Source organism: Cucumis melo, chromosome 12 (genome assembly GCF_025177605.1).
Source record: "Cucumis melo cultivar AY chromosome 12, USDA_Cmelo_AY_1.0, whole genome shotgun sequence".
In the NCBI taxonomy this organism is placed as follows: Eukaryota; Viridiplantae; Streptophyta; class Magnoliopsida; order Cucurbitales; family Cucurbitaceae; genus Cucumis; species Cucumis melo.
The window spans coordinates 23,329,411-23,356,659 of NC_066868.1; the positions used below are offsets into that span (position 1 = coordinate 23,329,411).

Consider the following 27,249-nt stretch of genomic DNA (forward strand, 5'->3'; position numbering starts at 1 on the left):
ACGATCCTTTAGATTTTGTTAATCAAATCAAAATGATTTTTTTGTTAAATTTGGTATACAATCGTTTAAACGTGTTTCAAGATTTTGTGGTACTCGTTTAAATTTGACTAAACAATTTTTTTTTTGTTTTTTGGTATACGGTCGTTTATTTTTTTTTACACGATCGTCTATATTTGACTATCTTAATCTAAACGATCTTTTTTCAAGATTCTTTGTACGCGATCGTTTAGATTTGACTATCTTTAGTAGCAAAATCTAAATAACATTTTTTCAAGTCTTTTATATTTACATGATCTTAAATAACCAAATAAAAGTTTGAAAAAAATTAGATCTTTTATATTTGATAGATCATGAACTAAATAACAGTTTGAAAGAAAAAAAAAGAAGAAAAGAAGAAAGATGATGGAAAGGAAGAAAAAAATTTGATGAAGAAAAGGAGAAGAAAGACGATAAAAGAAAAGGGTAAATCTAGTATATTTAAAAAATAGCTAATTTTATGGACTTTGATACACAGACCGTAATTATTTTACGGGTTTGTTGCATTTATAAAAATTTCCTATGTTAATTCTTTAATAATAAAATTGTTAATATGTAAATATAAAATTTGTAAAATAATACAGTTAAAGGAGCATTTTCAAATATAGCAAAGAAATTGAAACTATTTACGAAATCTAATAAAATCATTAAATTTCCTAATGTTTATTTGAGTTTTTGGTTATATTTTGTTAGTAGATTCAATTTTTATGCTATTTATGACGATTCCTTATAACTTAAATGTGAGTCAAAATCATTTATGGGCAATCATCCAACTAAATTTTTGAAACATTGGAAATATATATGCTATTTAGTTATGCATCAAGCCTTATTTGTATTAATTGATATATATTTTGATTTTTTTTAATGTATGACATCTTTTTTAATATATATTACTGAAATAAAAATAGATAAACGATAAATAAGAAATAATTATCGAATAAATTTTTGTTTTTATTTTTTTCTTTTTTCAAGAAGCTGAAAATTGGAATAGTTATTATATACATTCGTGCTTTTAGTTCTAAAAAACATGAAACAAGAATCGGAGAACGAAAAATGAAAACATTATCAAACAAGTCCTTAGTTTTTCAAATAAATAGCTTGCAATCCAAAGATAACCGATAGGAGTTGGTGTAGAGAATAGCTAATTGCAAAAAAATGAAGAACAAAGAACGAAAAATGAAATTCAATGTAAAAAAGGACATAGCGAAATTCCCTATTAATTTATTCTATCGTATGTTTCTCATCAAAGAATTCTATTAATTGCTGCACCTAACCATATCAATTGGAAAAGCCATTTGACTTGCTCTAATCAACTACTCAATATGAATGAAATTGATGAGAAGCATGTAAACTTTGTTCTGTATTAATTGCATTAAGTTCTAAGACTAGTTAGTTAGGTTGAATAACTAATTTTCAAGGGCTTAATTAAATATTCATGTGATTCAATTTTAGGTTGCGTAGAACAATATTATCCTAATGCTATTCAAGTTAATAAGCAAGCTATTCTAATGTATTGCTTCAAATGGATTTACATACAATCAAGTATCACGTATTTTTTGTAATCAAGTTGCATGATAGTAAGTAAAGCTATTACTTGTAAATGTATAATCATGTAATAACTAAAGCTTTAATCATGTAATTGCCAAGTGCACGATAATATAAAACTCTTCGATCAAAATTGAATTGAATCAACAACTACAAGATAATTCAATTCAACACTTATGAATCTATCAAAATAGGAAAAATCCTAAAAATCCAAGCTAGAGAGTTGTACCTTAGCCCATTGTTGACTTGCGATCAATGGGGTAATGTTTAGGTACATGAGATAGAACAAAATCGAGGAGAAAGTAGAGAGAAATTGGGATCAGAGTTGCTAGTATCGAACATAAATAGACTTAGCTAGGCAACACTACTTTGATTTTATAATGTTGTAATGGTGCCATGTCGTTAAGGACAACGTCGTAGTGCTCAACAAAAACCTCAAGCGTTTAGACTTCGGATTGGGGCATTCTATCTTGCAGCACCGCACATAACATCGTAGGGAGCCGCAATGTTGACAAGGCAGTGGCAAAATCATTAATTCTTTATCCTTTGACCTCAGTAGATGCAACTAAACGTTGTTTTCTCCCGTTTTAGTTGTATTCCCTCATTATCGCCTGATTATATCCTTGATACACTTACGACCTACAAAATATACAAATGAAAATTAAAATTCTAGAACAATAAACAAAAATAGTGAAATTAGATAGCACATTTTGTGTGCTTTCAAACACCCCAACTTAATTCTGGATTGTCCTAAGTAAGGTAGAATAAAACACACAATTATATACTGGAGATATGGTCACTCAAATTTTATGTCAATCTCATCACTCAAGCGTTCAGGTGTCAACAAGAAAATAACTTGCAATGAACAATGCAATCAACTCCTAATCAATCATTGAAACACTAGTTAAAACTAATTCTTAACTTATTTCATCCATGGATGAGTTAAAGTCCTAATTAAGTTTTTGCAGCTCAAAATGATTTTAAATTGACTCTCAATTCATCAACCTCCTACACTAGCTCATACACCATCTCCAAGTGTCCTAAGAAATCTATAGTGGTAATATTCTAACTGAGATGCTTGGAATTAAATTCTAAAAGACATCCTAAACTTTCATTTATTTTACTTGGGATTCCATTGTAGGGATTCATACCACTATTTTCATGTCACATTCTAAGTGATCATGGAGGAGTTAGCTCCTTCCTCCCTACTCATCTTTATCATTACAAGCTTGTTTTGTTTATTTTTCATGGTATTTTTAAAGCACAACAACCAATCAATTGACTATTAACAAGTGGATGTAAAGTTTTACTCTCTCAAATTACCAATCTATCATGTAAGATACTATCTAATCAATAGGTCTATCAAGCGACAACGAAAATATAAGCTAAGTAATACGGTTTTAAGCATGCGAGAGGAAGTCAATATAGACCGACGAAGATTTTAAGCATGCATAAAAAATAATATTTTTTCTTTTAAAAAAGGTTAAAAATCATGATTACTTGTTTCAAGCATCATATCACATAAGTTAAGTAAATAAGATTGGTTATCGTAACGAACCACAAGAAACAATCAAGCTTAGATGCATGAGAGTTCCATCCAAAACTTACATACTCCACCCTCAACTTAAAATTTATCATTGTCTCTATTGTGATAATTAGAAGAAAAGCACGAGACAAAATGAAGGAAATAGAGAACTTCTCTGAAACTTGGTCACATGGATGAAATGTTTAAATGTGGGGGTGAGCATAATTAACATTTCAGTTACACCAATGACCAACATAGGCTTGACTAGTTGTCATTAATTTTTTTTTTTTTCCTTTTTGAGAAAAACAAAAATTAAACAACGGGAAGTGGACCATCAAAATAAAATCCTTTACCCACAGAATATCCAAAAACCAATTTATCATTATTATCAACAAAGCTTTAAATTTAGGTCAAAGCAAATGAGATAAGAATTAAAAGAAAAAAGAAAAAGAAAAAAAGGAATTGGCCGCTGACCTCAAAACAAAAGAATTCCAAATTGATTAAAACTAAAAAGAATAAATAAATCTTCAAAATGGTTTCCGTTTAGAGGTTGATTGGATTGAAGGCCGCATCCACCAGACCACATAACGGACGATTTAAAGAAACAAAAGAGAGAAAAAAAAGCGAAAATGCGGAAAAAGAAAAAATATGTCGTCAACGGCCGGCCACGCGCTTATCGCGTGAGATCCCACGTGCTTTGAATTGTCAATGAGTAACCGCCCAAACCAACCCACGTGAACCCTCTCCGTTTGTGAAATTCCCCCCTCTGGCTCTGCCCACCCACGCCGCAGTCAGCGACCCCACCCCACCCCTCCCTCTCTTCACCGAATTTGGGCCGAAGCCGTAGCCGAATCCGAGCCCCTTCCGACACTCTAACCAAACCATCATGACCCAACCCCCCCTCTCTCCCCCCCCCCCCCCCCCCCTCCTTCCGGTTCCGGCCCGCTACCTTTTCGGTTCCCTATCCCTATCCCCTATCCCATCCCCGGCGATATCATCGCCTCGACCGCTTCACTCGCCGACGCTTCCTTTTTCTTTTCTCTTCCCCATCTGCTTCTTCTTCTTCTCTCTTTCTCTTACTTCTCTTCTGATTTCTCATGGGTGATCTAACCGATTCTCTCACCCCTTCCTCTGCTAACTCTCGCCAAGTTCCCATTCGCGAGGATTGTTGGAGCGAGGACGCTACTTCCACTCTCATCGACGCTTGGGGTCGCCGTTTTCTCGAGCTTAATCGTGGAAATCTCCGTCAGAAGGACTGGCAAGACGTTGCCGATTCTGTTAACTCTCTCCATGGTCTTACCAAGAAGACCCATCGCACCGATGTTCAGTGTAAGAACCGGATCGATACCGTTAAGAAGAAGTACAAGACCGAGAGGGCTAGGGTTTCTGCTTCCCATGGAAATTTCGTTTCCTCTTGGCCTTTTTATGCTCGTCTTGATGAACTCATTGGCCCTACTGTTTCCATGAAGAAACCCTCTTCTCCTCCTTTGGCTCTTCCTTTGCCCTTCCGTAAGACGCCTCCTCCTTCCGCTGCTGCTTCTTCTGCTGTTGTCGCTGTCTCTCAGAAGCGGTCTGCTGCTGCGATGGATCATGTGTCATTTCGGAGGAATTACTCGGCTATGGCGGCTGCTGCTGCTGCGGTTGCATTGTCGGAGGAGGAGGAGGATGAAGAGGAGGAGGAGGAGGAGGAGGAGAGAGTGAGCGACGATGAAGAGGCGGAAGGGGAGGGTATGAGTAGGTTGGCAAGAGCGATTAAAAGGTTTGGGGAGGTGTATGAAAGAGTGGAGGCTGAGAAAGTGCGACAAATGGTGGAATTGGAGAAGCAGAGGATGCAATTTGCTAAGGATTTGGAGCTGCAGCGGATGCATATGTTCATGGAAACCCAGGTTCAGCTCGAGAGGATTAAGCGAGGGAAGAAATCAACTCCCAGTGGTAAGGCTAAGGGAACTTTCTCATTTCTTTTCCCATTGTAATCGCCATTTCGTTTACCATGAAGTGAAAGTTCGATCTCTTACAGCTTCAAACATATTTTTTTTTTGAGTGTCTTCGGTGCTGATTGTTGTGGTAGATTTATCTGGTCTGATTGTTTGCTAGGATATTATGGTTTGTGATATTTATGGAATCGAATTCCCAAAATTTTTTAGAACTTTGAAATAAACAACTAACTTAACACGGTGTGGTCATATTTCAATTTTCTATTAGAAATATTAGGGAAATTTTTATGTTCTTTTTCTTTCTAGGGAATCCTCCAGATGAAGTCTACATTCTAAACACGATGAAAGATTTAAAACCACTTACCGTATCTGTGTAATTTTCTTGAGTCCAAAATTAGGGTTACTTAGATATATAGCAATTTATAAATTACTAAAACTAAAACCAATCTTCGTCTTTCTTTGTGGTTGGATACAATTTGGCTGTATGCAATCAATGCCTTACAGTTTTCTTGTTTAGTGACTTGCAAATGGACCCACGAAATGATTCATTATTTTTACTGGTGCTGGTGCTATGTAACTACAATATAGAGAGGTTATATTTGGATATAGGTTGTGATGAAGTGGTACGGCCTTGGTTATATTGCATTGCTATATGACCAACTCGTAATTAATTAGAGAAATATGTGAAGGCTCTAGAGATTTTGAAGGTTTCGAAGTTTGCTTGGACAACTAAAGCCTTGTTTGATAACCTTTTGGCTTTCAATTTTTGGTTATTGAAAATTAAGCTTATATAAACTACTCTCAACTATGTTGTTTTTTGTTTCACTTTCTATCAATGTTTTAGAAAACCAAGCCAAGATTTGAAAACCAAAAAAAAGAAAAAGAATCGTAGTTTTAAAAACTTTTTTATTTGGTTTTGACTGAGAATTCAGCCATTTCTTTCAGAAAAGAGAAAACCATGATTTGGGCACAAATAAGGCACAAAGAATTTTCTGGGAAATACGGTCAAATTTACACGTAATTATGCCTCATTTATAGTCTGGCAATTAGTGATCATTCTGAATAATAGCTTATCGTGCAAGCACTTTTCTTGGAGAGAATAAGGTCCCTGACTTGATAGGTTGTTCTACATACTAAAGAAAAAAAAGTATTGCAATTCTTCAGGTTTGAGATGATCGTGTTTTGACATATGTGTCATCTCTCTTTTTCTTTTCTTTTTTCTTTTTTTATATTTTTTATAAGAACATATGTGTCGTCCGTGAGCATTGGAATTTGAATGGTAGGAAGAATCAGATTGTAGAGATGGGAGAAGAAGTGTGTTAAGTTTGAGTGAAATTGTTTTGTAGCTTAATAGCATGAAGAAGATACGCTCATAGGTTTCTAACGTTGGTTGTGGAGGAAAAAACCATGAATCAAAAGGGTTTTACATAACTGGCAATTGAAAATAAAAAAAATTTCCAATTGCGTGTGAACCCCCAAGTGTTTCTTGAGAATTAGAATTATACATCTCTGTATACCTCATAGCCAGAATATGGTGTCTAACGTGCATCTCTGTATACCTCGTAGCCAGAATATGGTGTTTAACGTGCACTTGTTTCAATAATTCTGGACAGAGTCTCTCACAGGTTTTTCTTTTTTTCGTGTTTCAAACAGAATATGTGTGCCTTGGAAAGTGTTTTCATTTATTTTCGTGCTTTTAAGATTGGAGTATACAACTGTTCCCAAGTATCAGAAACTGGGCCAGGTGAAGCCAAGTTTTTTTTTTTTTTTTTTTTTTTTTTTTTTTTTTTTTATATATATATATATATATGGGCAAACTGCTATCAGTCATTAGATAGTAGCACTAGCAGTAAGTTACTGCATCCGTTTTGTGAAATGTTTGGCTGAACTTAGGCTTTACTTTCCCTGTTGAGGTGTCTCCCATGACCAAGGGGAGCCTTTAAGATTTTTGATTTGGAAAGCTGCACAATGACGTTTTGAGTTTAGGATTAGAAAATTTGTTCTCAAGTTTAAATGTTGCTTCTAGCGTGACTATGTTTGGGGAGAAAATCTCCAAGGTCTTTGACGCAAGCCTCTAGGCGGAAAGCTTGAGGAAAAATTCAAAGTGCATGTGTCTTCCCGTGGATTAATGGCAGTGGGGGTGGCTCTAACTGATGTCATTGGTATGGAAAGGAAAAAAGAAAAAAGGTATTCATTGAATGATTCTGTTAGACCTCCAATATTATTTCAATAGAGTAGGAGAAAGAAGAAAGGTAGTTCTGATGCAACTCGGGACAATCTCGGCCAATCTTGGGGTGGAATGTTGTAACTCGGGACACTCTCGGGGTGCGCTTGAGGACTGATGATTTACTATCTAGTCTTTGGTTAGGGTAGTGCTGTTATTTTTACAGTTTTTGAGTCTTACAGTTATTTAGGAGGGAAGGGGTAGTTTAAAGGGTAGGAGAGGAGTCTGTGAGTAGGGGGAACTTGTTATTTTGTAAGTGGGCTGTTCATCCTTGAGAGGAGGATAACAGAGGATAACAGAGTGTGTTGTTCTAGTTTTCTTATAGTATTTGTGTTTTAGTTCTACATTGATAATCTATCAATCTTTATTTGTACTGAAGTTTCTTTTACCAAATTGAATAAAGAACATCTACACTAGTGTTCTATCAAATTGCAAAGCCTTTTCACCTGGGAAGCAGAAAGAAGATGGCACAGAAACGAATTGAAGGGTAGTTGGAAGTCTTCAACCAAGAAATTTCCGGAATACTATTAGATCATGCAGTTTATATCTGTTAGTTTCCTCTGAAAATTATGAAACCAGCTCTCTGTTTCATTAATGATGTCATGTGCTATACTCCCACTGTAATCTTGTTTCGTGGTCTACATTGGTTCAAACTGACGTAATTCAAGTTCTTAAAAGAGTATAAGATTGACCTTTACGAGATTTCCTAATGTCTAGGGATATGTTTCTTGAAATCCTCTTCTACTGTCAAATTTACTAGTCATATTTCCTGAAAATGCCTTTCATTACTACTTTGCCCTATTTTCTTGTGGACTGCCATCGAAGATGGCAAAACATGACCATTCACAATCAGTCGTCAAAGGGACACAAGACATTTATAGTTATAATATTGTCTACGGTTGTATATGCCCCTGTATTCTTTCCTTCTTTTTCCTCTCAATTGAATGGTTTTAGGAACCAAGGTAGTATGGAATGCCTCTGTCCCTCATTGGTTAGAATGGGATAACCAATGTGATACTTAAGTGGTCTGGCTCTCCCACTCCAATACTGGCTTTTTGGATATGTTTCTTCAAAATGCTTTAAGTACCTAACAAATTGTTTGATGTGGGAAAGTTTGAAATGACTGATTCATGGGTTAATGGTGAATTAACACTTTGTAATGCACAGTTTGAAATCAAACGTTCATGAAACTTAGAAAGACAATTCTTTTTCTGATGCACTTAGAAGGACAGTTATTTTTCTGATGCAGATATGTAGAGGTAGCCGTGTGAGAAGGAATGACATTAAAACTTCATTAGGTACATACAAATGGAAGCTGCTGATATTGTGGAGGAGATGATGAACACTTCTAATTTTAAATATCACAATGTGTTGGAATTTAATCTTGTGAAGTTAGCCAAGACCAACCCCCTTCCCCACTACTTGTAGGGAAGTTAGGGAGACTACTGTAATCAACTTTTAGATGTGAAAGCTAATTTAAGACAAACTTTTTTTTTTTTAATCTTCTACTAGTAAGAATTCTCGTGGTGTAATTCTGCTTCTTTAAAAATCTTAGTTTTAAAGATTTGGTTCGGGAAGTAGATCTTGAACCAATATTACTTTCTTTACATGTGGTGTAATTGTCAGTGTTCTTGTTCGAATGCTCAAAGTGAAAAATGTGATAATCTATCTTCTCAAATCTTAGGTGCACATTTGCATGACGTTTTTTGCCTAGAACTACAAGAAATGTGGTCTTTGTTCATTTTGTTGTCTAGTATAGATGTTTACAAGGAGATAACATTTATTTAAAATCTAGATGTTTATAAGGACATTTATTTTTACTTATGAATTCGTGTTGAAAGAAAGGGAAATGTAGCTCTTTTTATAGAAGAGGAATATTAGTGTTTGGGAAATAAAGTTTATCGACATGTCCTTTTCTCAAAATTCATAAATATGTATTAAAACATTAGCAAATGTGTCAACCTGAAAAGATGTAAAATATTTTTTTATAAATTCAAATATATATATATATATATATATATATATATATATATATATATATATATATATATATATATATATATATATATATATTTGTAAAATTCAGACCATTTTAAGCCTCGATTAAGATTGGATTTGAAATGTGATTTTTGCAAACATAAATTAATTGCTCATTTTTGTTCCATATTCTTTTTTTGTTTGATATGTACATTTTTATGGATATTTTCATACATATAAATTCGTAGTAATAATATCAGAATAAATTTTAACTAGGAGTGTCTTTGTTAATATAAATATTTTTTTTAGTTTTTGAAATTTTTTTATAAACCCTTTGATCGTACTTAAAAAAAAAAGAAAAAAAAAAGAAAAAAAGAAATGATAATTATTGAATTGAAAAGTGGGGTTTAAGGAGATAATTTCAAATGAATATTTAAGTTTGGAGTTATGATGAGAAGGATGTCATTTTACGAAAGATACGATAAGAGATATCCAAAGAAAAAAAAAATGATGATAGATTTGCTAATTTAATTGAGATATTATGAAATTTTATAATTATTTTGGTTTTGGAATTATGTGACGTCTACAAAGAGGTCAAACCTTGTAGCCTACTTTCTTCTTCACTAACCCCATTCATCATTTGCCTTATCATTGCCTTTCCATCATCACACCCATTTCTATACTCTAAACATTTAAATTCTACCAAATACTTGTCAACTTTGGAGTTTGTTTTTAATTTATCATGACAGTAAATCTTAATATATTTTACTTTTACATTTAAAATAAAAAAGGATTTATCATTCCATTTAAAAACTTGTTCTAAAAAGACTTCAAAATTATTAAAAAAAAAACACTTTTGCATCTAAATAAATTATCAAAACTATCATGATATAATTTACAAACTACAACTACTTTATATATGAGATTTAGATTCTTTTTTCTATCTATTTTTTTCTCAAATGATATTATTTTATTTTCGATGATTTAGGATGATATGCAAAAGAGATGCTACAAAGGATGCATGAAAGTATTTTATTTTTGAATTTTAACCTCAGTGTGATTAAGAGTTTGTTTACCTACTTAACAGTGCAATTCAAAAAATTATCAATTTATTTATTTACTTTTTTGCTAAGTTCTCTTTATAATATCAATATCAATATATTAATTATGAAAATGTCAGGATCAGAATGACATAATACTATATATCACAATAGGCTGTTAGAGTATTCTTAAATCTAATTTGATTTGAATAATATCCTTACCCTCTACACTACTTTAGGGACCCCTATTTAAAAGGCTACAAGCCATTATTTAACTAAGTCATGACACAAATATAACTAATTAAGCTAATTGGACAGTGTTAAAGGTTAAAATGTTTGTGTGTGTTGAATTGGAATTTGTGGGTTATAATAGATACCTAATTGATGTACAAATTATTTTAGTTCGAGTAATATCGTTCTTTTAGGTGTAGACTATTTTAAGATGATGGTTATAAAATAGTAAAACAGGGTAGATAATGATTGGTTGTTTGAGCGATCAATGTTGGTGTGTAAAACTACTTATAACATACAATTATATTTCAGTAAAAATTATTTTACCTTTATTTGCTACGTTATTTATTATTTCATTTCAATAACAAAAATCAAAGTAAAATAGTCTGGTATCCAAATACTAAATATTAAAATCTATTTACTATAATTTTTATCGACTATAATAACCAAACTAGCACCTAAATTACATCTCCGTAAAAATTCAATTAGTTTTTACTATAGTTAAGTGTGAGCTATAATAATCATAAATTTCAATTATTATACTCAAAGATCTAAACATTGTCAATTACATCATAGTCCAGTATACTCAAGACACAAGTTTGGAGCCAAACAACAACGAACAATAAACCATTTAACATGAACATTGTTAATTACAAATTACGATAAGTGCCAGAGTGAAATGGTAAAGACTTTGTCCTGCAACCTTGCTTTTGCATTGCTCGAAGCTTCCCTCCGACCTTGTTTGTTTCTTCTGCTCTCTTTTTTTCTATCAATCGTATGTATTTTTGGTGTTACTGATACAAAAGAGGTGTCAATCTAGTTGAGTTAATTTGGTTTGCTCCCAATCCTTTTTGGCGTGTGATTATTGTTAAAGAATAATGCGAAAAAGACTAAAATCATGCAACAAAAGAAAATTAATTCCACCACAGTTAAAAAGAAAGAAATCGAATAAAAAAAATCAATATATTATATGAACATAGGATTTCTAAATAGAATAAAAATAAGTAAAAATAAAGGATAAAAGAAAGGTTTGATGAATATGAATTTGGTTAAAGGGAAATTAATGGAAGAATATTGTAAGAATTATTAATTTAAAGCATTCACAAACCCTTTGTCCATTGTGAAAACATGAAAATCCAAGCACCATGCCAATAAATATTTTTAATATCTTATAACTCAAGATGTAGCAGATTCATCCAGTTTATTATTCGAAAATTATAAAAAAACATCTACAAATTATAGAAAATTTTATATTTTACTAATGGACTTTTATATATATTTATAATATAATCTAAAATTTTATTATATTTTATAAATATGTTAGTTTATTTTTCTAGGTTTAAAATTACTTCACCCTTAGATTTTAATTTAAATAAATATTAAAAAAGTATATTTGTAGTATGGAAAAATTATCGTAAACAACAAAACGGTTGAAAATATTTATAAAATATAACAAAATTTTAAATTCTGTCAATTGTGTAGACGTCAATAGACATTGATAAAATATGAAATTTTGCTATATATATTGTCAATATTTTTTTTATTCATATGCTATATTTGAAAATGCTATTTCATTAAAAAAAATTTATGTAATTATTTTTCAGTGTCTAGGATTTGAATTCGGATCCCTGACATTTCCTTGCACCTCCCGTAACTTGGCAATGTCTTCTTCCTTAGTTTTGTCCTCATTCACATACATTTTAAGAAAATTTCCAGGTCACCCAATATAAAATTGTTCTAAACTAAGCACGCTTAATTTTGGAGTTCATATTGTCGAGCCACCGAAAAGGAAGGTACACCCTTGCTGGTTGGTATATGTATTTAATTTTTTAAGTCTTTTCTTAACCTTACTTTCATATCCTCAGAATTTCTCTCATTCAGATGTGATATTGGTTCATTCATGTTTTCCTTCTAAACTTAAGGAGTTACACTTAACAAAATGTGTTTTCGAAAATAAAAATTTGAAGCACCTAAAAATAAATCGAGCAAGGCTTAAAATTATAGAGCTAGTTGTAGTCGCCTAATAAGTGAATAAAAATTGTATTTATTATTATATTTATGACATATGTTATATATTGTTGAATTGATATTTTTAAAAGATGTGTATTAAGATACTTTTTAAGTGGTCGTCAAACTTAATACTACTGCATCTCATCCATACATGTTTAATTATTGATGTTTGGATTCCAGTTAAACCAATGCATTGATCTTAGAAAAATGGCACCCAGGTTATTAATTATATAGTACATGTTAGTTTAATACAACTCTATATCCTATACTTTTAAATTATCTATTTTAGTTCAATTATGGCCCTTATATTTTCGTTATTCACTTTCATCCATATTTCATCCTTAAATATCATATCTCACGCGTTATTTACTGAATTTTTTTAAATACACTCTTAAGAAATAATTTCTATTATATTTAAAATTTAATTACACTAAACTCTAGAAACCCAAAATGATAAATATATCTAAATTAATTAAATTGTCGTAATTAAAATATACAAATCAAAATGATCACTTTAAAACTACCATTAAAAGAACAACCTAAATAATATAGTAAAAAAAAGAGCAATTAAGAATTATCAAATACAAAATACCTTAGCATAAACAATCAATTATTAAAATGATGTATAAAAAAAAAATAATGTAGAAGATGATATTTTATGAAAATTGGAGAATTGAAAGGACAATTTTCTTCTTAAATGTGAAGGGTAAAACTGACAATGTATAGTACCTTGGTTTGTGACCTTCTAATATGGAATAATTAAAAAGTGAACCTACAAAGTTTGGGGCTTTTTTTTTTTTTTTTTTTTTTTTTTTTTTTTTTTTTTAAATTAACAACTAAAATGGGAGCAAACACATTGCTTGCTTAGCTACCTTTTGCTACATTACTATATTCTAATTTAATCTTTTTTTATTCAAATTCTCTATTTCTTTATATAATTAACTCTACAATAACATAAGTATTTTAATTTATCATATAGAAAAAAAAAACCCTTCAACTCGTTCCACATTTATACACTCTTGATCGGTTGCTTTCTTGTCCTGAAATTAAAAGAAAAGTGATATATTTTTTAACTTTAATAAATATTAGATTCTTATAGATCAATATATCTTAATAATGTTGCTACAATTAATGCAATAGAATATATTTTGATAAATAAGCAACAATACAATGGGAGATATTCTCTATTGCTATTCTAGAGTAAAACCCTAACAAAATATCAAGAAACTAAAGTTTAGAGATTTGGGAGTAGAGCGAGCTCTTTTTGGTTTTATAGACAATTTTACATTCTCGTTCGATAAGTATTTAAATTTTAAAAACAACAAAAGTATATGACACTTCTTTCCTTTCGCTTAAGAAAAATGAAAAAGAAAATTAAAGTATAAGTGATGGTTAAATAACAACATGGACACACTTTGAATGGGTAGGTTTTAGGGTGTAGATATATTTAAATCTATGTTTTAGCACTCTCTAATTGTAGTTTTAGAATCTTAATAATTAATATGACATCCAACCTATAAAATATATTAAGTATAAGAAATGAAAGGGAAATATTATCATGGAAGCTTAAATTTTAATTAACATCTCTTATTTTTTTTAGTTTAACTTCTTACTATAGATTGAAAAAGTGAAGCTAAAGTAAGGACATATATATATAAATGTGATCTTTTTAGTATATTGTTCTAACAATGATGCTTTAGCAAATGAATTCATTTGATTGGTTTAAGATTTTTACCAATAACTCAGCTTTCCTTGACTCTTTCAAATTTCTGATAAAATTTAGGTTGGCTTAGTTTTCTTTTTAGTAGAGTTAATGATTTATATATCTTCCATGGCTTCACATTGGAAGCTTTTCCTCTGATCTCTCTCTTTTCTTTTTTACCTGACTCTTTTTAATTTGTGATAATGAAGTTTTGTTTTGTATGGATTTAAGAGTCGACAAAGGTGCTAGTGATTGGGTACACCTCCTGATCTCTATCTTCTATTTGTGTCTGGTTAAAAAAGTTAATGGTTTTGCTAAACATTTTCTCTGATATATAAGCTGAGTCAAGGTAATAGTTTTCTATTTTCTTAAAAGAAAAAAAGATAATCTAGCTAGCTAAACTCCTCACACTAGACCACAATCAAAGAAATACGAAGCTTTTCCTATATTTGCTATAATTGTTAAGAACAGCAAAGGGTTGGTAAAAAGAATTAAAATCTTTTATTTATTTTTCTTAAATTCAATTTTTCAGAGATTTTTTTTATCGAGTTAAATTGATTTGAAATTAATAAGAATTTTTTTTTAGTTAAAAAATTTGAGTGAGAAATTTGAACTTTCAAACAGAAATATAATTATTGTAAAATTTATCAGATGTACCACAAATTATAGGCATAGGAATTTAAAATGTCATTGTTGTAAATTATACTATATTTTTATTGAAGAAATATTTGTTTTTTCATTAAATAATACCAATTTTAAAAAAATAATAAGGTATTGTATATTCTAAGAAATCCAAATTAAAATAGGAACATTTAAAAATAAAGTTTATTCTACTCTTTGAAATCTAAGAAAAACCCAATTAAAATTTCACATCTATTTATGTTAGATTTCAAGGCCTAATAAGATTTAAAATGTAAAAAAGGTACCAACTTAATAAACTACAAATACATGCATGTTATCCATAAATCAAATATAACTTCTCCATGAGGTTGGGTTGTTCAATGTAACTTCGTCTATTATATCTTGGATTCAATTTCCTCTTCCCTAATTAGAGGAGTTAAAATAGGAGCTTTTTTTTTTTTTTTTTTCTTTTTGTACTTTGGACATAATTTGGTAAGTGAGAAGAATTCGAATCTCTTTAACCTCTTATTTGGGGTAAATAATGTTTTAATTATTTAAGTTTAGATTGAGTTTCAAAAAAAAAATATATATTGGTAATGTAACTAGTCCCATGGTGGCCAGAGCGAAGGAGAATTATGTTTATGCATGTGAAACAATATCAATTCTCATGAGCTCTTCTCGGTGAAAATCAAAACTAAAACCATGTTGGCTTATGCCTAAAGGGGACAGGCTCTATTGATTATGTTGTGTGCTCTAGCGAACATTTAGGAGTTGACCTAGATAAGGATCGAGTTAGATCGATGGATAGATAATCATTTGAGGGGAGAGACTTAGTGGTCATTGGCTATATAAAGACATGTGAGCTTATGTATTGTCTGAAGTAGACATATATATCATATAATTGTGAAGATAGTGGTGAGTTATTGTCCCTAACAATGACATGGATAGGAGTCCAAACAAAGATCTACGATACTCAGAAAAAGAAGAGATTAATTATATATAATTGAGAGTAATAAACTTCATCAATATGAGGTTTTTGAGTGATTATGCTAAAAGTAAACAATGTTGTACCATTGTGGAAGTCCCTTATTTTTGTCACTTTATTAGAGTCGACTTAAACCTATATATCATAACACAAATCTTCAGATTTTGGAATAGAGAAAACTAGTGAGCCTCATTTCTTCTAAGGTGTTTCCTACTCACCTTAAAAAGAGGAAGTGTAATCTCTGCTCGTTCTCTACTTGGATATTTACTTTAGAATTGAGAATTGACGAGCTCTCATTGTTGGGAGTGAATAGATTTGTTTGGAGAGAACCTCAAGCCCTCTTACTTTGTTCAAAGAGAGAGGATTGTTAGATAGATAGAAAAGGTCTCACATTTGACAAGAAAGAAAGAGAATCTCTATATGATATATGGATGAGAACAACAATCTCTATAGACATGAAGTCTTTTAGGTAATTTCAAAAACAAAGCCATGGAGAGTTAAATCTAAAGTGAATAATATCATAACATTGTGGAGATTATTCCTTATACTTTTATCAATAAACTTTAAAAAGAACAACATCAACCAAATATAGAATTGCATATATTTGAAACTTTACAAAAATAAAAAATCAAAGATATATAACATCAACTAAAACATATAGGAAATTTGAATTTTCTCCTTAAAAAAAAAAAAAGTTGAGGCAGATGCATATGCCCATGTCCTAGAAAATACAATAGTTGAAAGAAATTTTGTAAACATTAAACCCAACGGTACAATCTTTTCTAAAAAGTTCTTCTGCTTTAAAGATTTATATATATCTAGAAATATAGTTTTAATGGCTTTCATAATCCAATAATGTCAAGCTAATTAATATTTCCTATTTCCATTCTTTCTTAGAATAAGAAAAGAACTAATTTTAGATCAGATACCAATTAATAGGTCCAAAATGTTGAAAGCAAAATTTTCTGTTGTTGAGTTTATTTATTTAAAGGTTTTCATTTTTAGAAAACATAGACTAAAACAATTAATGACCACAAATCTGTCAACCATTAATCTTAATGATGAAACTTCTTCTAATGCAATAGCAATAAGGCAACTAACACTGAAACAAAAAAGGTAAATCAAATCTTTAATCTCACAACAACCATTTCTAAATATCATGTTAAATAGATTAATTAGATTACACAAAAAGATCTGATAATTAACATTTAATTCTATCAACATGCACTAATTAATTCTGTTTAAATGAACTTTACCCAAAGTCTCCACTGTTGAAGAATCTTATGTTAATGGTTAAGAAGGCTTTTATAATCTAAACCAGAAAACTAGAATATCTTAAGAAAATTAAAATAAAAAAGAACACAAATCCATATTTGTCACAGAAAATAAAATACTAATCATAATTTATACTTTAAAACCATTAATTTTTTTAATTAAAAAAACTTGAAAATAACCGATCGAGATGATGTTTGTTTGTGTTATCAATCTCGAAGAATATCTATTAAAATAAGTATAATTCAACTGAAATAGTGTTTATCATATCAAATTTGAAGTTAGTGATTGAATTCTTAGTTAAGATAATTTATACGAAAAAAGAAAAAGATTATCCATCGTCAACTTAAAATTGGTATAAAAATGAGTACAAAGGGGAAAAAAAAAAGAAGAAAAAACACATCGATCTCTTACTGGTTATACCATCCAAAACTTTGAGACAAAAAAAGGAAATCACTATTTAGGAACAAAGTTCCCATGATGTTCCATTGATTCATACATAAATCAATCAAAGAGACAGAAAAAAGGGGAACACTTATTTCAACTTTTATTTTTCTTTTCTTTTTCTTTTTATTTTTGAATATAGGTGGGTTCTGTTTGTTAAATATAGAACAAAATAATGCACAGTTTTAAGCTGAGAAAAGAAAACAGAATGAATTTATAAAATTAAATTAAGGTGAAGAATAAAAACAGCATAAACACTATATAAACGAAGGAAAATTCACATGCAAATATATATACACACACAGAAATATATCATATCATATCAATGTGTGTATATATTTTATATTATATGGTCATTCCATTTCCATCCATGCATGGGGAGCACAAAATCGCACAGAATCACAAAAGAGCCAAAAACTAGTAAAAGGTGAGAATTTAAATGAAGTATTTAATTAAGTCAATCATAAAAAAAAAAAAAAAAAATAAAAGTCCTTTGTTTGATTTGAGAGAGAGAGAGAGAGAGAGAGAGAGAGAGAGAGAGAGAGAGAGAGAGAGAGAGAGAGAGAGAGAGAGAGTACGGTTCCAAAATTCATACAGTAGCTTCTGATTTTGTGGGAAAAAAAATTCTGTGTTTTAATTACTAATTGATTATATCCTATATCAAAATTAGGGTTTTGTTCTTAATTCGAGTTACGTTATCTCTAGGGTTTTTGAATTTGATTTCCCCCCTTTTCTTCCTTACAACTAACTCCAAATAGATATTATGAGCTTTTATTTGATTATTATTCCCAGGTATGTATGTTATGAATCAATTATTGGTTTGTAAAAATGAAGTCTATTTTAAAGGCTAATTATTGGGGTATTTTAATAAAGAAAATAAACTATATAGATATGAAAATTAAATGGAAATGGAAATTTTATTTACCAGGATAAATTGAATCAAGGGAGATGCTTGATGGGTTGTTTGTTGTTGTTGTTGTTGTTGTTGATATCATCATCGTTGGATTTCAATTGAGTTCTTTTTCTCTTCTTTTTCTTGTACGGAATTCCTCTTGCTTTAGCTTGACACTCCTTAACTTCCCTTAAATAAACACGAATGGCTCCATTTCCGAAAGGATTTGTTTCAGGCGATCCGCCGTGTTCTTCGTACGCCGCTCGAAGACGTCCGATCAGCGCGTCGAGACTTCCCCATGCTTGACGGAGTGGGCAGGTACAAGGGGCAGGTGGGTCAGGCTGCCCGAAGAAAACACACCCATGTAAATGAACCTTAGTCTTTCCGAACTGATCCAAGTACCTCAAGAATTCCAGCACGTGGTTGCAGTTACACTGCGACAGTGAAACCGGCGGCGTTTGATTTTTCAGATACTGTCCGAACGTGTTCCAATCACGTCGTTTTTGTGACTCGTACCGACTCAACGCCGCCGTCGTCGTCGTCGTCGTCGTTCTCGACGATGACCCGGCTTCAGTCGGATCTTTTCTAGCTTCGGTTGACATGATATGATCGATTTTCAGATCGAGAGAGAAAGAGAGAGAGAGAGAGAGAGAGAAAGAAATAGGAGAAGGAAGGCTAGAAATTCTTAAGCAAATTTGGCAAGAAATGACAAATTGATAAAAAAGAAAGAGAAAAATAATTAATAAAGTTGGAAAATTTGAAGGTTAAAAAAAAAAAAAAAGGGTTTTTATTGCAGTGGAGAAGAAAGATGAAAATCCCATCCTGAGAGGGGACAGTACATGGGGCCTATGAAGGTGCTTTTTGTTTTTTAAAAAAAGAAAAATTTTATTCTTTTGTATTATTATTATTATTATTATTATTATTATTATTATTATTATTATTATTATTATTGTTATTATTTTACCCACTTCCCCTATCTATTTCTTTATTTATTTTTTCTATCAATTTCTTTTGAAAATTCCACTATAATTATGTATTTCTGTCATCATATATATATATATATATATATATATATACGTACAAGATTTATTTATCATTGTTGTTATTATTATAATTTTGGAATAATGAGTTTTTTTTTTTTCCTTTTAATATTTTTTGCTAATAATTCTCAAGGCAGTGGGGAGGCTGTCGGTGGTGGCTAGCTGTTAGATTTGGTGTGTGTAATTAGTCTTATTTCACAAGTTTTAATTTTTTTTCTTGCAAATCAAAAGGGGAATTATACTATTCATTGACATTAACTTCATAATAATCCCTACTTAAATCTTTCTTCTTTACTAAGCATCATCTACGGACAAACCCACTTTTTTTTCTTCTTTCTTTCTTTCTTTCTTTCTTTTTTTTTTTTTTTTTTTTTTTTTTTTTGTTGGTTGAGTTCAACTCTATATTTGGAAGGAGAAAGAGGAGATTTTTGTTCACAGCATATATACCTAAATCAATTCAATTGAGTTCATGTTCATTATGTAAAAACAATTCTTTAATTATCTATTTTTGTTAAATTATAAATGAACTAAAAACTTAAGTTGATATAGGTTAGTTAAATCATGGTTATGTTGCAAATTTGATCCCTATTATATGAAAAAAAAAGTTATGGTTTAGTTTCTATGGTTTATAAATAGAATTTAATTTCTATATTTATTTATGGAGCATTTAGAATTGCAATCTTTCTTTTACCTCAACTTTTTATTTTTTATTATAAAATCATGGGTATTTTTGGTACCACTCTTATTTCACACAATTTAGAAACTTTAATAACATTAGTGTGATGCATTTTGAGCCACGGATCATGGTTTTCATAACCCTATTGTGCAAAAATGGGATGGAGCTTTGGTGAGATGAAGGTGAAAATAGTAAGTGAAAGTGAGAATTCTAATATAATGGGCTAGCACGGATAGAAGTGATCAAAATCTAGATTGGTTGGTGAGTCTAGTGAAAAAAAAACTACACCCGGAGTAATTGTTCTCTCGATAGAACTCTCATAAATAGTTTCCAAAGTAGGGACTACATAGAAAGACTTTATCAAGCCACACAGACTACTTAGATAGAGACTATATACTCTAGAGCAATTATTTAGGGATTAATAATCAAGTGCGCATAGCAATTTTTTTAAACAATTGCAAAAGTAGCAAAGTCTATTAACGATAGACTTCTACCACTGATAGAATTTTAGGGTCTACAAGTGATAGACCAATATTTGCAATATTTTCTAACAATATAATAGACTTCTATCATTGATAGACTTTTGACAGATTTTGCTATATATGCAATTTTTAAAAATATTGTTATATATATGTTAACAATTTGAATCTAATTTCTATATTTGCAACTACTTATCACACATATACTAAAATTTGAATTTCTCCAAACCACATATATTAGAATTTTAATTTACATTAATTTAGTTATATCAATACTTAGATTTCCCTTCGCAACGTGGATTTGGAAATTAAATTTATAAAATGTCCAACAAAAAAAATCAATATTAAATGAGAGAGAAAAAAGACAACACACTACATTAGTTCGAAGACAAGACTTCTTATTATGGTATTTATATTGAATCACAAATTGACCAAAAATTATAAACTAATAGATTACGATAAATTTATTTATATCAATACTTCCCCATGCCTTAAAAAATAAAACCTATTTTATTAGATTAACATTCTAAAGGCTAAAAAAAACCTTTTTAAGTAAGGAAAAAAGAAGATTTTTTTTTAACTAAATAAAAAGTTAATCTAAACAAAACCGTACAATCAAATTCACAATATATATATATATATGGTTTAATTTCACCGTGGGTAAAAGAATAATATTTACATTTTACCCCCCTTTGATTATTCGGGTCTTAGGGTCTAACTTTAGATTTAATATTTTAATTAAATAGAATAATACATATGTAAGACATTTTGTTGTAATGGAATCCTTCTCTATTTAGATAAAAAAAGAATTCATTACATATATGGTCTTTGTTATTATATATATATATATATATATATATATATATATATATATATATATATATATATATATATATATTTTCTCTCTCTCTTTTTTCTATAAGTTCATTAACACTTATCTCTCCATCTCCTTGCTTTGGTCTAATGATGGAATATTAATTGTTATTTAAGCAACTAGATGCTAATGAAGATTACCTAATCTAATTAAGATACACCATTTCTTTTTGTCGTAGGATCCCCTCATTCATATTTTTAATTGAAATTTATTATATTTAATCATCAATTTCTATTCAAGAAAAAACTAAAAGCAAATCCCACAAATTAGGTAATATCTCACTTAAAAATTAAAATTTTGAAAACATATCAATCATATTTTGTTAGAGTTGTTAATATAATATTAAATTTAACTTTACCCGTCGACTTAAAAACATGATATTGTTTGAAAAACATGTAGTGTATTAGAATGTTATATTTTTAGAATAGTTAATATTAACTTCTTTTTTTTTTTTTTTGGTTAAATCTTTTTAATATTTCAAAGAATCAATAACTTTAAAATCATATGACAAAAAAAGAAAGAAAGAAAGAAAAAGATATGTAATAGCACTATGACTATCAATGATATGTCCATGGTCCTAGTTCTTGTAGCCAATAAATGTTTGGACTTGAGGGTTTAATTATAATATTTACAACAATTTAGTAGAAACTAATTTTACAAAAAGATTGGGGTTAGTTTTGAAGTTGGAAACCAAAGTTTGATTTAAGTCTTTTTATTCTTATTTTGTCTCTCCTTTGTTGTGTTAATTTGACTATGATTTGAATTATATCCAACAAATTAAAAATTAATAAAGTATCTTTTGAGATAAAAAGAAAACGAAAACGACAACAATATTAAATATATCTTCTAATTCTATAATTTATTTGTATAGACAAAAATTATATTCTTGAAATACTATTTTAAATATTAAAAAAATAAATTAAAATATTTACAAAATATAACAAAATTTCATATTCAAAATCTTAGGGAAAGGGAACGAGCTAAACATTCTAGTTTCTTTCACGATTTTTAAAATTTCACGGTAAAAGAATATCATAAAGTTAAAACCACATAACTAAAACAGGTTAAAAAAAGGTCAAATTACACAAAATACCATGAGCTTTATAGCTTATGCAAAAAAATATCTTATAGTTACTTTTGGATGGAAATTATTAAAGTTTTGTTTCAAAAATACCTTTTAACTGTTGAAAAAGTTTCATAAATAACATCGAGCTTAAAAAGAGTTGAAAAATACGTTCATTGATTCAAATTTTACGACAATCTTCTCACCAACCAAAATAAAAACCTAAGTCTTAAGTTAAAACCATAGTTTTAAAATTATTTGACTATTAACACACAATAATAGATAACGAATACAATCAATCTTTATAATTATTGTTGTAATTAACATACAACTAATTGTCAAATAAAAAATATAGTGACTATTAACACACAATAATAGTCTGATAGATCTATTAGTGTAAGCCTTTTTTTGTTTAACTAATAATTATTGTGTTACTATGTTTTAAGGAGATATTTTTATTTTAGAACTTTGTGAGATTTTATGTAATTTTATGTTTTAATCAAGGTTTAACATATTGATGTTAACGGATATATCTTAAATTACAGAAATTTTGATTTTAATGAATATATCTCAATTGTAAAACATCAATTGAAATATCATCATATGGACGAAATTTTAAAATTATAGTTCTAAGTCCAAATAATCTTGCTTACTTCACTAAGAGTACTTTTAATTTTTTTAAAGTTAAGTATATTTATGAAACTTTTCGATAGTCAAAAGAATATTTTTAAAACAAAACTTTAACCGTTTCATCTAAAACTAAATATGTGTTGAACTAATTTTGAAAAAAAAAAAAGAAAATGGAAGGGTATTTTGTATAATGTAAATAATAATAAAAAAAAAAAAAGAGTTTGTTGGTTTTCATGTGTCATCTTTTTGGCTTTCCCAACAATTTCTATAATGAGCATAAAAGTTATATAATAACAGTGACAAACTTCAATTTGTAGTTCTAAAATTTTAAGCTAAATGTCAGCATCTTCATCATGAATTCTCTTTGTACCATTCATTCATTTATTCATTTTCACTGTTCATCATACAAATCCTTCATCTCTCTCTCCATTTCTCTCATTTCTTTTTCTTCTTTTTTTTTCTTTACTGTTTCAAATTCATAATTCAAAATATTCTTTTAATTGAAACTTTCTCAATCCATTTATGAATTTCTAATTTCATGAGACAAATCGGATCTTGGTTGCCTCATAAAACATAAATAGTATCACGATAATAAACAGTTACCTTTAAAAAAAATTGGTTTGGATTTTTAAACTTTTAGTTCTGTGTGATATAAAATAGAAAACTTCAAAGACCTATTCTGACACTTTTAAGAAGTTCTTCAAAGATTAAATAGACAATATACAAATTTATAATTATTTAATCCGAAAAGAAATTCATTTAACATTTGTAGCATTAATCTTCGTTTGATAACCATCCTAAAGTTTAGTTTTCATTTCATTTGTAATATTTCAAAATGTTACACATTCAGGATGCGTTTGGATTACCTCTTAAAGTGTTTAAATTTGAAAAAAAAAATATCATTTTAAAAAATTTGAGTTGTTTGGTAACTTTTCAAAATGCATTTTCAAACAATGAAATTAAGAAATATTTCATTTTAAAGATAACACTCATAACCAAAATTTGAGAAAATAGTTTTTTAAAAAAATAAAATTATGTATATAAACCCTTATAAAATTATCTTACAAAACATGCCAAGTATTTAAATTTTAAATTCAATCTAAAGAAAGTGTTTAAAAGAAAATATATTCTTGAAAATATATATTCCTTTTATAGATAATCCAAATGCACTCTTACTTTTTAGGTTTTCGGTTTGATTTGAGTTTAATTTATTAGTTTCAGTTTCTTACCATTTTATTCTCGAGATTTAAGTTTTGTTTCAACTTAGTTCATACGTTTCAAAACTTATATTTTTAACCTTAATCTTTTAGTCTTAAAATTAATTAAGTTCCACTATTTTTGTTTATCACGGTTACACAAAATTATTAAAAACCATACATAAACACAAAATAATTACTTAAGAGAAAAATGAAGATTAGAAATTAGAAAACGTGAATCATAGCCTCAAAACTAAAATAAAATGATAATAATTTAAAGACTAAATTGAAAGAAGAAGAAGAAGAAAAACATGAAATATAAGGGGGGGTTTAATATATTGAAAATTAAAAAAAAGCAAATAATAGGGAATAAAAACTTTTATGCATTAAAGAATGAAAAGTGTGATTAAGGAAATGAGAAGTTAGTGGAGATGGATGTCATTTTCCTAAAATTAATGATTGACAATGGAAAATAAAAAAGAAAAAAGAAAAAATAAAAAATAAAAACGCGTTTTTAATAATTGATATATAATACTGTGGAACTCGTGATTTGGGGAATGCCATTTTATTACCATCCAAACCCAAAACAAGGCCTCCGGTGTGATAGACTTGGGGTGGGTTTTAAATTAGCAAAAGTTAAAGGGCCAATAATGCAATCAACTTTCATTTTAAATTAAAACTCTATATTTAATTTAATTTAAGGTTTGCCACTTTTCATAATTTGGATAATTTTGTGTCCTTACCCTTACCAATTTTTCTAACACCATTCCTTTCCTTTCCTCTCTTTTCTTTTGTGTTTTGTACAATTAACTTTATTTCTCACACCTAAACTTAACCCCATTGTCGGAGTTTTTGGGGAATTCAGATATTTTCTTTCCTAAATATAATCATTTAATATACTCTTTTGTGTGTGTATATATATATACCACTCTTTTGAAACGTTGAGTCATAAAGTTTAGCCTCTCTAAATGTTTGTGATTTATGTTTGTTGTTCTTCTTACTTCGATTATCTAATGAGATCTTAATACGTAGAATAAGAGAGCAATTCTATTATTTGAAGAGACTACGAGAAAACACGAAGGAATTAAAAGGTTTTTAGACATGTCACGGCTTTAAACTCTAGGCCCAAAATTGTAACTTGCATATTATTTGTATATAGTTTTGGCTTTGGAGGCATTGCTCCTCATCAAAGTATGTTGCCCCTAGATTTTGTGTTAATCACTCGAGGTGTTAGATAATATTCTAGTCATTCTTGTTAGATGTATTTAAATAATATGGGTTATGTGTATGAATTAATGATTTATCACGTTGGGTTATTTTATTAAATAAAGTCTATTATGCGATCTATTTAATTAAGGTTCAAGATTTATAATTGAGTATGGACTAAATAAGTAGAAGTCTATTCTTATAGATTGATTAGGGTTTAATGGTGATCCTAATTGAACTAGTGTATAGAGTGACTTAGGATCGGACTATGATCTCCAATATATATATATACCAAAACAATGAGCACTCGGTCATTCTTGTATCCCATCAAGAGAAATATCTCACAAGGACATTCAAAGTTTTAGTTGAGAAAGACAAATAGTTATTTTATAGCCCCCAGACAATAGTCATTTTATAGCCATCATCAATTAATCGAAGATGAAATCTGGTGTATAACTTATTCTTACAATTTTGCTAGAACAATCTTGGATTAATCTATTATATATAGATTTAAAGTTTTTATGCTAAATATTCTAACATTAAAAAAGAATAGAAAATTTCTTTCTTTTATTATTATTATTTTCTTGGATTGTCTAGAGTTTCGTAAGTTTATATTTTGAAAGCCTATAAATTAAGTTTGGAATTTTGAAAGTTAATAAATTAAATAAATACAAATTTCAACGAATGAAAAGAGTTTAGGTTTAAAATTTTAAAGTAGAAAATTTAAAAAAATAGAGACTAAATCTAATAAATATTTAATAATTCATCATGGTCTATCAAACATAATGTTTTAACGATTTTAATATTTTTTTTTAAGATTTAGATTGTAGATGATGTTATTATCCAAACTATTCCAAAGTATACTTCATCGACATATTTTGTTTAAGTGGTCGTTTGTTACGTGAGAATCTATAATCTTAAGACAAACATTTTGATTATTCTATTTCGTAATAATATAAAGATGCTTGAGATGTTCAATACATCTCTTAGGTTATCCTTATCTAAATATTTTAGTTTTGAATGTCATTTAAGACATGGTTTTTCGAGATTTCATGTCAAAGTCATATTCTTCCTACTTTTTGCCCTTTTCTTATGAGTTTTGGATGCTCTTTTATATTTGATTTTTTTTTTCTTTTATTGTTTCGAGTGTACCCTTATACTAACTTGCAGATATATATGGTATATCAGTTGTAGTAATAAAGATTCAAATCAAGTATCTACAAACAATAACAAATGCATGAACACTTGGTGACAAACAAATCTTAGTATAAATAATTGACCGATCCATAACAAAAATGTGATATGCTAAATATACAAAGTATATCATTGTATATGTATATACATATAGAGGCTACTTTTACCATTGTTACTTAAATTAAACAACTTTTTTTTATAATATTATTAAAAAGAATTTAAAGTATTAAATAATTTGAAAGATGCATGAAACCCCAATTCACCTTGTCTTATATGGCCTTTAGGTCGACACACACACATTTACCTGAACTTTTTAGCTTCATTTTCTATATTATCTTCATGTATTTTCTTCCCTTTTTATGTCACCATCACTTTTGTAATTTTAACTGTTAAAAGTTACTTTCAAACTTGAGAAGACATGTCTTGCACTCACGTTAGTTACTAGTTTTCTCA

At 29.2% G+C, this 27,249-nt stretch overlaps 3 protein-coding genes across 9 annotated transcripts in view; 2 read left to right on the top strand and 1 right to left on the bottom strand.

The window, feature by feature from the left end:
• Positions 1-27,249, top strand: part of LOC103486903 (trihelix transcription factor ENAP2-like) — a 99,038-nt gene that overhangs the window by 5,430 nt on the left and 66,359 nt on the right. Inside the window, exon 3 of one of the 2 annotated variants that reach the window (XR_007816226.1) lies at positions 8,583-8,763. The exons of the other annotated variant lie outside the window; for it this stretch is intronic. The gene's annotated coding sequence lies outside the window, so the exon portion shown is untranslated. Of the gene's footprint in view, positions 1-8,582; positions 8,764-27,249 lie in introns of those variants that run through there. 2 annotated transcript variants of the gene reach the window in all.
• LOC127144498 (trihelix transcription factor ENAP1-like) lies at positions 3,582-8,871 on the top strand. Of its 2 annotated transcripts, XM_051080567.1 has the most exons (3): positions 3,582-5,038; positions 6,694-6,784; positions 8,514-8,871. In XM_051080567.1, the coding sequence occupies exons 1-2, from the start codon at positions 4,204-4,206 to the stop codon at positions 6,738-6,740; spliced, it is 882 nt and encodes a 293-aa protein (XP_050936524.1). In that variant the 5' UTR covers positions 3,582-4,203; the 3' UTR covers positions 6,741-6,784; positions 8,514-8,871. The 2 variants fall into 2 exon arrangements, with proteins under 2 accessions (XP_050936524.1, XP_050936525.1); XM_051080568.1 differs by lacking the exon at positions 6,694-6,784 and having other exon boundaries at positions 8,514-8,763.
• Positions 13,151-19,251, bottom strand: LOC103503180 (protein LIGHT-DEPENDENT SHORT HYPOCOTYLS 10-like). Of its 5 annotated transcripts, none has more exons than XR_007816229.1 (3): positions 18,472-19,177; positions 16,049-16,170; positions 14,419-15,965 (listed from the first exon to the last, which is right to left on the bottom strand). XR_007816229.1 is itself a non-coding variant. In XM_051080569.1 (2 exons), the coding sequence occupies exon 1, from the start codon at positions 19,038-19,040 to the stop codon at positions 18,486-18,488; it is 555 nt and encodes a 184-aa protein (XP_050936526.1). In that variant the 5' UTR covers positions 19,041-19,251; the 3' UTR covers positions 13,151-13,562; positions 18,472-18,485. The 5 variants fall into 5 exon arrangements, 3 of the variants coding, with proteins under 3 accessions (XP_050936526.1, XP_008465553.2, XP_016903415.2); XR_001764663.2 differs by having other exon boundaries at positions 16,049-16,174; XM_051080569.1 differs by lacking the exons at positions 14,419-15,965; positions 16,049-16,170 and adding an exon at positions 13,151-13,562 and having other exon boundaries at positions 18,472-19,251.